General features: G+C 35.5%; 1 protein-coding gene across 3 annotated transcripts in view; it reads right to left on the bottom strand.

Annotated features, from left to right (window-relative positions):
* Positions 1-12,810, bottom strand: part of LOC101888248 (tyrosine-protein kinase receptor torso) — a 257,277-nt gene that overhangs the window by 6,601 nt on the left and 237,866 nt on the right. For all 3 annotated transcript variants that reach the window (XM_059125667.1, XM_059125673.1, XM_059125675.1), the window contains exon 17: positions 3,077-3,319. In XM_059125667.1, coding sequence (XP_058981650.1) covers positions 3,077-3,319 — 243 coding nt within the window. The remainder of the gene's footprint in view (positions 1-3,076; positions 3,320-12,810) is intronic.

The following is a 12,810-nucleotide window of genomic DNA, read 5'->3' as shown; positions in this document are numbered from 1 at the left end:
TGGTAAATAGTGTGGCCGTCGATTTAGTGGCGGATATTTTCATATTCCTCGCATAGAAGAAGGCGGCAAGCTCCACGAAAGCGAAATTGGCCTGTATGATTTTCTTTGCTGGCATCCTTGCCAGGCTTCAGTAGCGGGACCACCCTGCCCATTTTCCAGGCTTCGGGAACTATGTGGGTGGCTAACGACAAGTTAAGGACTTTGGTAGATACTCAACTCCCGGTGTATCCAGTTGCTTCAACATTACCATTTATATTCCAACCGGGTCCAACGCTTTAGGTGACTTAGCGTTTCGCATGACATTCGCAACATCACCCATCATCACTGTGAATGTACATCCTCGGGGGGAAGAGCTCTTATACGACGTAGTACTCTTCGCCTCGCCCTATCACTCTCGGGGTGCTTGACAAATTGGCGGTTACAATGGTCAGCGCACCTCTTCGGATCAGTCACAGTTACGTCGTTAAATGTGACTGCTGTCAAATCATCCCAGGGTTCGAGAGTGACTTTACCGTTACCCACAGTTTACTCAAATCGGTTCCAATGTTGCAACACTCCAGATGGTCTAGCAACTTCTTCCGCTTATGTTCCTGTACCAACCTGTTGACTTCCACTGTCAGTTCACTGACTCTGGGATCAGTAGGGTTGGTACGTCGGAGCTCATCACGCTCATTCGTTAACCCGGTGCCTCTGCTGGGAAATTTGGTCTTACTTCGGGTATTCGACCAGCAGGTATATAGCGAGCGGCTGCAGCTTTTGTCAGGAAAAATCCTTTCAGCTACCCGAACATCAGAAGGATTGGGCAGTTCTCTAAAGCGAAGGTTGAGGAACTCTCTGAACTCAGGTCAGTGGGCTTTCCCATGGTTAAGGAGAGTGCGGGGTTCAGAGGTTATGAAGTCGGGCGATCTGCTGATGGAGACGATTATCGGGAGATGATCGGAGCCAAGAGAAATGCCGGGTTGCCAAGTCACATGATTTATCAGACGGGGTGACACAATGGTTAAATCTGGCGAACTGTGAAACTCTCCTCTTATTCGGGTGGGGCCATCCTTGTTTACCGTGCAAAATGTGGAGCAGTCAATCTGCTCTGCCAACGCTGATCCCCTCTGGTCATTACCTAGGACGGAATGCCACAACTCATGGTGGGCATTGAAATCCCCTAGTACCAGGCGGTTATTGCCTTCCAAAAGTGGGCTTATATTAGGCAAGTAACACGGTTCACAGCTATTAACCGGCGGGATATACACATTAAGCACCTCTACCTCGGCAGTTCCACACTTGACTGCTACCCCCATACATTCCATGTATGGGTCACTAGAGACTAGCTCAAGCTAGATAGGTCTGTATTGAACCGAATGGTGTAACAGGAACGCTAATCCCCCACCTCCACTTCTGGTGCGATCTTTCCTGAATACGTTGTAGCCATTGCAACGTTGTAAGCTACAATTTTCATTGAGCTTGGTTTCCTGCACCGATGTGGCGTTAGGTGCTGCGGTAAAGGTTGCTGTTCTGGAGACTACGGGGGAGTTCCTTACACCGACGACGACTCGGAAGTTGACGACGAGGTCGTGGACTCATTGGGGACTACGTTGGTACAGCACGATGCAACATAGTCCCTATCGCTATAGTCTCGCAACCATGTTAAACCGGAACAATTCCTAAAATGCATCCATCCTCTGCATCCATTACATCGCACCGAGACTGATCTATGGTGGATGGTGTTTTGGCAAACCGTAAGAACCTTAGTCCGGGGTTTTCCTTAAGCCCGGCACGGACCAAAAGAATCCGGAGCAAGCATTCCGGGATGTGCTGCTCCCAATACAGAAAAATAAACAAACACGAACATGTATACACTGGGTTGGCAGCCGCTGGCCGAAACTGGAGAGTTGTTGTTTCGGGTCAATCCGGTGTCGTAGAACCCGCTGCCGTGGGATTGGTGTGGATCAGTGGTAGCTCCTGGCTGATATTCACCCATTGAGCCAAAAATGACCTTCTTCGCTATAGACAATAAAATGGAAGAATCGTGCGAGGTTCTTTCTAAACAGAGCACGCATTTTGATAATAAAATTCAAGCGTTGTTCGATTGTAAGACGATCATTTTATAAATTATAGACCAAACTGAAAATGATTGACTGTGAAACAAAACACGAAACCTGAGCAGCGGGATGACTCAGTGTGTGCATGTTAGTGTTTGTTCATTTTTCTGTTATACGAGCAATACATCCCGGAATGTCTGCTTCGAATTCTTTTAGTCATGGCCGGGATTGAGCAAAAATCCCGGACCATTCTGTTTGGTTTGTCAAAACATCATCCACCACAGATGCGATTTAATGGATGCAGAGGATGGGTGAATTTTAGGAATTGATCCGGTCTAATACGGTAGAGAGATTACAGTCTCTTTTTCAGTCTCCTGAACAGCAACCATTGCCGCAGCACCTAACGACACATGTTGCTGTTCCAATTCCGGATAACGATACAGTCTTGCAATTCAGCCACAACGGACGGCGATGTAAAATTGATGAGATGGCGGATTTTATGAAGCTCAATGAAAATTGTAGTCTACGACGTTTCAATGGTTACAGCGTTTTGAAGAAGGATCGCACCAGAAGTGGAGGTGGGGGTGTTCATGTTGCACCATTCTGTTCAATTCATTACAAAACTAAGGAATTCAAAAAATTGTGCTTTTAAACCAGAAATTTAACGAATCCTATTAGGCATACGGATTCGAAAACAAAAGACAATTTTTACACTTTTTGATTTTTTTTTCTACAACAAAAATTCCGACGATCGTTCTTTAATTTTTGTCTTCTGCCTTATGTTATATGGCTTTTCAATATTATGAAAACTCCAAGGATAAAAAATTGTTTTACAAGTTTTCCTGTGTAGCCCCCCCTTCATATTAATTTCATTCGTACAAAAATAACATACACACACATATATTCTGTATTACCAACTTGTGTACATTCCAACACGCTCACGTTCGTTCGTAAGCAAGGGTGTAAGTATGTTTGAAATATTATATCCCAGCTAAATTCATATATTAGCTCATTAGTAAATGTTTTCCTTGTTAACTTACCTCTCTCGCCTCTCCAATTCACGCCATTGTCGCGAGCTATTGTCGTTATCCTCTTCTCTATTGTCATCGTCGTTGAATGGGATTTTTTCTTCAGCTAGACCTTGTGAAGGATAAACTGTTTGTGCTTGTGGTTCAGCTATTGTCTGCTGTTCAGTCAGCATTGCGTTTAACTTTTTTACGATTTCAGTAAAAGTTGGTCTTTCATTTGGGGTGCTGTTCCAGCAGGAGTACATTAAATCATAGCTGCAAAGAAGGAAAAAAAGTGAAAAAGAGGAATAAATAATATTTGCTCAAAAAAATAAGTAAAGAGAGAAATATACAATACGACGCCATAATAGTTGAACAGAATCGAAATGATTCATGCAGCTGGTTATTTGCTTGTCTGTGAGGTGCTTGATTAAAGAAAAATTGTATTTCTTTTGTAGAATTTAATTTTATTCCCGGAAGCAGATCATATTTTGAAAGTTGGTCAGGTGATTCTAATTTAAAGCAAATACTTTCATTATCTAATAATGAGTTCCTTATCAATTTTTGGCAATCATTATTATTCGAAACCCTAATCACAATAGATTGTATGGGGAATTATAGTATTATGAGCATTACTTCGAGGTGATACGAAAGCGGTTCTGACTGTCTTTTACCCCCACCATTCTATGGAAGGTATATAAACTTTGTCATTCCCGATATTCGGAATTTTGATGATTTTTGCCACATTTTTCACGGATTTGTCTGGAAATTGGTATTTGTTGGTCATAATGGTTTATAGCTAGGGTGGCGAAACATTGCATGTATAAGTCCACGCTGTGGTATAGCCCCCATATAACGGTACTTCCCGATATTCGGTATTTTGATGGTTTTTGTAAAATTTTTCACGGATTTGTCTAAAAATTGGTATTTGTGGGTCATAATTGGTTCTAATGATTCCATTACCCTAAGGTGGAGGGTATTAAAAGTTCGACCCGACCAAACTTAATCTTTTTTTACTTGTTTAAGTTGGCGTTGATGGGTGCTGCCGTGGTTTTCTATCACGTGTCATCTTCTTATACCTTCCACCATACATAGTATGGAGGGTATATTAAGTTCGTCATTCCGTTTGTAACTCATCGGAATAATAATTTTAGGCCCAACAAAGTATATATATTCTTGATCAGTGTAAAATTCGAAGACGATTTAGCCCCGTCTGTCCGTCTGTTGTAATCACGCTACAGTCTAAACGAATTGAGATAGGAAGCTTAAATGATGCCCAGATCTGTCTTCTGTCTGCAGGCAGGTCAAGTTCGAAGATGGGCTATATCGGTCCACGATATCGTATAGCTCCCATGTAACGGAACCCCTGATTGGGTATTCAAAGTTCGGCTCGGCTATATAGCTCCCATATATATATATATATATATATATATATATATATATATATATATATATATATATATACTAGCTGAACCCGGTGCGCTTCGCTACCCCTTTTGATTTTATATGCATTCAAAATTTTATTTACGAATATATGTTGGTTAAAAAAAAAACAAATTTTATAATTAAAAAAAAAAAAATTGCACTACTTTAATGCGTAAATATACAAAACCATTAGAAAAACAGTAACATGACATATATACACGAAGGGTTTGTCTTTCGGATTTATTTATTTCATAGCAAATACCAAGCGTGCAGTAAACTGCAATCTTTTGAAGTTGAGTGGCATTTCTGTTGCAATTAATGAATTCGAGATAGCAACATACTTCGCCGTAATAAGCGTATTTCAAATTAATTGTTGTGTTGTTTTTTAGTGTTAGCCTAAGGCGTTGTGGGTCAATGGTTCTTATTAAAATCATATCCCAATCGGATACGATTTAAATATAATTTTAAAAAAATTACTTTTACACCAAATTCCGCCACACCTTTCATATTTCATTGAAATTGGTGCGTCAAATACGTGAAATCGGCCGAGAATATATATATGGGAGCTATATCCAAATCTTAACTAATTTCCAATTAATTTGTCACATTTATTATTGTAACCACACATATGTTAGCTATACCCAAACCTCAACTGATTTCAATAAAATTTGGCAATTTTTTCTGGTGCCAGATTTCGTCTTTCTCGCTTTGGGTGCATCAAATATGTGAAATCGGCTGAGTATATATATGGGAGCTATAATTAAATCTGAGCGTATTTGAATATAATTTGTCAAATTTTTTTTTGTACCAAATTTAGCCACTCATGCCGAATTTCATTGGAATCGGAAATACGTATCGTGTTTTGTGCATCAAATATGTGAAATCGGCGGAAAATATATATGGGAGCTATATCCAAATCTGAACCGATTTTAATATAATTTGACTAATTTATTTTCTAATCAAAATCCCGTTACATATTCCAAATTTCTTTGGAATCGAACATACATATCGTGCATGGTGTATAAAATACATGAAATCGGTCGAAAAAATATATGAGAGCTATATCCAAATCTGAACCGATTTTACTATAATTTGACAAATGTATATTCGTTTTAATTTCCCCTACAGATTCCAAATTTCATTGAAATTAGAGATACGTAGCGTGTTTGGTGCATCAAATACATGAAATCGGTCGAAAATATATATGGGAGCTATATTCAAATCTGAACCGATTTCAATATAATTTGAAAAATTCATTTTTGCTCCCGATTCCGTTACTTATTTTAAATTTCATTAAATTTGGACATACATATCTTATTTGGTCCACCAAATACATGAAATCGGCCGAAAATATATATGGGAGCTATATCCAAATCTGAACCGATTTCAATATAATTTGGGAAATAAATATTTTTTATATAAAATCTATCACACGTTTCAAATTTCATTGAAATTGGGGATACATAGCGTGTTTGGTGCATCAAATACATGAAATCGGTCGAAAAAATATATGGGAGCTATATCCAAATCTGAACCGATTTCAATATAATTTGAAAAATTCATTTTTGCTCCCGATTCCGTTACTTATTTTAAATTTCATTAAATTTGGACATACATATCTTATTTGGTCCACCAAATACATGAAATCGGCCGAAAATATATATGGGAGCTATATCCAAATCTGAACCGATTTCAATATAATTTGACAAATTTATTTTCGGATCAAATCCCGTCACATATTCCAAATTTCATTGGAATCGAACATTCATATTGTGTTTTAGGCATCAAATGAACGAAATCGGTCGAAAATATATATGAGAGCTATATCCAAATCTGAACCGATTTTACTATAATTTGACAAATGTATATTCGTTTTAATTTCCCCTACAGATTCCAAATTTCATTGAAATTAGAGATACGTAGCGTGTTTGGTGCATCAAATACATGAAATCGGTCGAAAATATATATGGGAGCTATATTCAAATCTGAACCGATTTCAATATAATTTGAAAAATTCATTTTTGCTCCCGATTCCGTTACTTATTTTAAATTTCATTAAATTTGGACATACATATCTTATTTGGTCCACCAAATACATGAAATCGGCCGAAAATATATATGGGAGCTATATCCAAATCTGAACCGATTTCAATATAATTTGGGAAATAAATATTTTTTATATAAAATCTATCACACGTTTCAAATTTCATTGAAATTGGGGATACATAGCGTGTTTGGTGCATCAAATACATGAAATCGGTCGAAAAAATATATGGGAGCTATATCCAAATCTGAACCGATTTCAATATAATTTGAAAAATTCATTTTTGCTCCCGATTCCGTTACTTATTTTAAATTTCATTAAATTTGGACATACATATCTTATTTGGTCCACCAAATACATGAAATCGGCCGAAAATATATATGGGAGCTATATCCAAATCTGAACCGATTTCAATATAATTTGACAAATTTATTTTCGGATCAAATCCCGTCACATATTCCAAATTTCATTGGAATCGAACATTCATATTGTGTTTTAGGCATCAAATGAACGAAATCGGTCGAAAATATATATGGGAGCTATATCCAAATCTGAACCGATTACAATATAATTTAGCAAACTTATTTTTGTTCCAAATTCCGTTACACATTCCAAATTTGGAGACTGTATCTTTAACCGATCAATAGATATGTGCATATAAAATCTAAAGTTTTGGGAGGTACCTCCGATTCTGATGCTATATCTCCAGTTCCAAGTGGAAATTCAAAAATGTATATAGCCTATGTTACTTTCAGGCGATGTTGCAGTATATATGGAAATTTTCAGAAAAATCTATTCAGCAGTTTTCGAGTCCATAAATTACAAACAAACAAACAAACAAACGTACAAACATTTTCCTCTTTTATAGATATAGATATATATATATATATATATATATATATATATATATATATATATATATATATATATATATATATATATATATATATATATATATATATATATATATATATATATATATATATATATATATATATATATATATATATATATATATATATATATATATATATATATGTATATGTCATCCGATTTGCGGTCTTAAGTCCCTCACATGCGTAATATGTACTCCACAACATTGATCTTTAGTACCAGTTATCAAATACAGCCCAGAAATACCTCTGCCAAATTTTATCAATAACCCGATTTCAGGTTTATTGGGCTAATATCAACCCAGATGACCTGAATCTTGGCAATTCCGACTAAATTCATCCAAGACACAAGTACTTCAAATTTGGTGAAAATCGGTTCAGATATAGCTATACCTACATATACATACATATACATGTTTCATCCGATTTGGGGTCTACAGTCCCTCACATGCGTAATATGCACTCCACAACATTGATCTTTGGTACAAGATTACATAGACAGCCCAGAAATACCTTTACCAAATATTATTAAGATCGGTTCAGATTTGGATATAACTCCCATATATACCTTTATGCGATTTCAGGTTTATTGTGCACCAAATGGCTAATATCAGTCCAAATGGTGTGAATTGTGGCGTATCCTAGCAATTCAGCCTAGTTTGGTGAAAATCGGTTCAGATATAGTTATAGCTCCCATATATATGTTTCATAATATACACTCCACAACAATGTTATTTGATACCGGACATAAGATACAGCTCGAAAATAATTCTGCCAAATTTTATCGAAATCGGTTTAGATTTTTATGTACCTTTGATATACATCTTCATCAGATTTTACGGTTATTGTCCACCATATATGCAATATCAGCCCAAATTGAACAGATTTTTTTTTATATTCAGTCGAATTTTTCCATTTGGTGAAACTCGATCCGGTATATCTATTGCTCCAATAAATATTTGTAATATTATTTGGTACTAGTGGTACAAAAGCCTACGTCAAAATTATTGAAAATCGATTCAGAGTTGGATATAGACCCCAAATTGTGACTACTCTAAGCCCATGATACACATTCAAATAGGGTTCATATTTTTTTGTTACAGGGGATCTACTATATACGCATAATGGTATAGGGTGTCACACAGTCTTTCCCGCCCGACTCTTGACCTTTCCTTACTTGTATGTTTTGCACAGTGTAATGAGTTTCTTTCATATATTTCCTGCAATTTTTAACAGCGGAGAGACACACACGTAAACACGCATATATATATGTTCGAAATTAAGTCGGTGCAATTATTTCAGATTTGTGGTTTTGATTTAAGTGAACATTCAATGATAACTACGTAAATAATGATGCCATTGCTTTTTTTTCTACGAAATGCATGTTAATTGAATATATATTTGTTAACAAAGTAGACTGACCTTATAGGCAATAACAAATTCTATCACTAATGGAAATAAAACCGAACTGTTAAACGAAATCGTAATCTTACAATCTGTGTATATATAACACGAAATTCAAGTATTGGACACACATGTGGATATTTAAAAACCCCATATGTGAAAATTTAAATTTCATATGCAAAATTTGCAACAAATACACGAACACACAATGTTCGATTGTTTAAATATATTTTGACTTATGTTATGATTATTCAAATTGTTGATCCTCTATGGAGTAGGAATAGAATCGGTCAATTTTGTCCATTTCGTACCGGACCTAAATAAATATGGTATGCCAGCTTTGAAATATATCGATTACTTCCTTAACTTTATACAAAATATGTGATAATTTGTAGAAAATGTTAAATTGTGCGTGATGTACCAGATATAGACGACCGAAGTATTCCATTTTCATACTTCATCTTATACAGGTAAAAATATTGCTATGGGCAAAATACAAGAAAATCGAACATTTATATCAAAGCTGATGCAAAAACGTAAATCTATATCTATAAAAGAGGAAAATGTTTGTATGTTTGTTTGTTTGTTTGTTTGTTTGTTTGTTTGTAATTTATGGACTCGAAAACCGCTGAATAGATTTTCCAGAAAATTTCCATATATACTACAACATCGCCTGAAAGTAACATAGGCTATATACATTTTTGAATTTCCACTTGGAACTGGAGATATAGCATCAGAATCGGAGGTACCTCCCAAAAATTTAGATTTTATATTCACATATCTATTGATTGGTAGAAGATACAGTCTCCAAATTTGGAATACGTAACGGAATTTGGAACAAAAATAAGTTTGCAAATTATATTGTAATCGGTTCAGATTTGGATATAGCTACCATATATATTTTCGACCGATTTCGTTCATTTGATGCCTCAAACACAATATGAATGTTCGATTCCAATGAAATTTGGAATGTGTGACGGGATTTAATCCGAAAATAAATTTGTCAAATTATATTGAAATCGGTTCAGATTTGGATATAGCTCCCATATATATTTTCGGCCGATTTCAAGCATTTGATGCACCAAACACGCTATGTATCCCCAATTTCAATGAAATTTGAAACGTGTGATAGATTTTATCTAAAAAATTGATTTCCCAAATTATATTGAAATCGGTTCAGATTTGGATATAGCTCCCATATACATTTTCGGCCGATTTCATGTATTTGGTGGACCAAACACGATATGTATGTTCGACTCCAAAGAAATTTGGAATATGTAACGGGATTTTGATTAGAAAATAAATTAGTCAAATTATATTAAAATCCGTTCAGATTTGGATATAGCTCCCATGTATATTTTCCGCCGATTTCACATATTTGATTCACAAAACACGATACGTATTTCCGATTCCAATGAAATTCGGCATGAGTGGCTAAATTTGGTACAAAAATAATTTTGACAAATTATATTCAAATACGCTCAGATGTGATTATAGCTCCCATATATATACTCAGCCGATTTCACACATTTGATGCACCCAAAGCGAGAGAGACAAAATCTGGCACCAGAAAAAATTGCCAAATTATATTGAAATCAGTTGAGGTTTGGATATCATATATGATATGCACCAAACATGATATATATGACCGATACCAATGAAATTCAGAATGTGTGGCGGAATTTGGTTACAATAATAAATGTGACAAATTAACTGGAAATTAGTTAAGATTTGGATATAGCTCCCCTATATATATTATCGGCCGATTTCAAATATTTGATGCACCAATTTCAATGAAATATGAAAGGTGTGGCGGAGTTTGGTGTAAAAGTATTTTTTTTTAAATTATATTTAAATCGGATCAGATTGGGATATGATTTTAATAAGAACCATTGACCCACGACGTCTGAGGCTAACACAAAAAAACAAAACAACAATTGATTTGAAATACGCTTATTACGGCGAAGTATGTTGCTATCTCGAATTCGCTAATTGCAATAGAAATGCCACTCAACTTCAAAAGATTGCAGTTTACTGCACGCTTGGTATTTGCTATGAAATAAATAAATAAATCCGAAGGACAAACCCTTCGTGTATGTATGTCATATTACTGCTTTTCTAATAGTTTTGGTTATTTAGGCATTAAATTAGTGCAATAATTTTTTTTAAATTTTAAATTTGTTTTTTTTTAACCAACATATATTCGTAAATAAAATTTTGAATGCATATAAAATCAAAAGGGGTAGCGAAGCGCACCGGGTTCAGCTAGTTCTATATAAATCTCGGGTTTGTGGTTGAGAGAAATATTTAGATATATCAAATTGTAAAGAATGGCTGACTGGTTTCGCAAGTTATGACAGATGAAATTATTGAAAATTGTGACCCTTCATGGCTGAGGTACCCGAAGGGTTCGCAGATATATCTCCTTCACAACAGATCTTGTGTCAGCAAAAAAGTTTTTTTTTTGTGTGAAATTCGAAGAGAGTTGGATGTTTATTTCGCTTTCTTTGAGCGTTTTGTTTTCAAAATCTTGAACCCTATGTGGGGAAGGTACCAGAAGAAATGGTCCTTTCCCTACCATCTTTATAACAGATCTTGTGTTGATGGAAATATTGAGATGTATCGTTTTATGAGCTTCATAAATATTCAAAATTTTTACTCTTTGTGGAGAAGGTACCAGAAGGATTGGACTCATATATTCAATCTTCACAACGGAAAATATTGTGATGTGTGTAATTTGAAGTAAATCGGGCTGTCACATCAAATTTTATAAAGTTATAATTATTCAAAATTTTGACCCTTTGTGGGTGGGAGGTACTTGATGGTGTGGAGCCATATTGTCAATATTGACCTAGCACTGATGGGAATGTTAAGATTTGCAAAGCTGGAGCAAAATTCGATTATCGTTTCTCTTTCTGTGCAAAAAATATATTTTTTGGAAACTTCCACCTTTTGTTGGGGAGGTACCAAAAAGAGAGGACCGATATTGCTCATCTCCAAACTAGATTTAAGTTTGATAATAATATTCCGATGCACAAAGTTTGAACCAAATCGGATACTCCCTTCGAAAGTTATCGTGCGCACCAGACAGCCAGACAGACATGCAGACGGATGGATGGAGGGATCGCTAGATCAACTCCAAATGTCCTGAAACGGATTTAGCCCAAAAAGACCTAGGGTCTAAAAGCGTTATTTTCATTATGCACGTTTTGACTGTATCAAAGGATATATATATACTGGTATCCGGAGATTTTGGTGGCCAACGATTCGAGCGATGGTACGAACAAAATTCTTTTGTACGCTTGCAAACAATATAATGCGCTGTCACTGAAATAATTTTAACAGCTTCGGATATGCCAGCAGTCTGAAGTTGGTTGCAGTTTTTCATCTCACCCTGTATTTTCATATAGCTCCCATATAACCTCCTGATATTCGGCATTTTCGTGATTTTTGCAACATTTTTCAACGGATTTGTCTAGAAATTGATATATGTAGGTAATAATGGGTTCTGGTTTCGGGTTCAGAACATTGTATGTATAGGTCCATATTTTCGTATAGCACCCATATAACGGTACCTCCCGATATTCGGTATTTTCATGATTTTTGTGACATTATCCACGGATTCGTCTAAAAATTAGTATTTGTAGTTCTTAATGGGTTTTTGCTCCAGTGGCAGAACATTAAATATCTAGGTCTATGTTTTACTATATCCGCCATATAATGGTTCCCACTGATATTATGTATTTCAAATTTGGCATTTAGGACTTGCAACAGATAACAGTCCTTTTTGGTATGGCCCCCATACAACTCCTTCAGCCACTTTATGTCTTTTGAAAAGTTTAACAGCATTATCCAAATGGTCTTACTGGTATTTGTAGTTTAAAGATACTTCAATATAAAAATATTACTGGTTATATTTTCCGAGAGTATCTTGAGGAAAGATGAAACTTTTTCCTACTTTTTTCTCATTAACAATTCAGTTATTCTATTTTTTTTTCAAT

The sequence above is a fragment of the Musca domestica genome, unplaced genomic scaffold, assembly GCF_030504385.1.
Source record: "Musca domestica strain aabys unplaced genomic scaffold, Musca_domestica.polishedcontigs.V.1.1 10, whole genome shotgun sequence".
Taxonomy (NCBI): domain Eukaryota; kingdom Metazoa; phylum Arthropoda; class Insecta; order Diptera; family Muscidae; genus Musca; species Musca domestica.
This window is presented reverse-complemented; position numbering and strand designations above follow the sequence as displayed.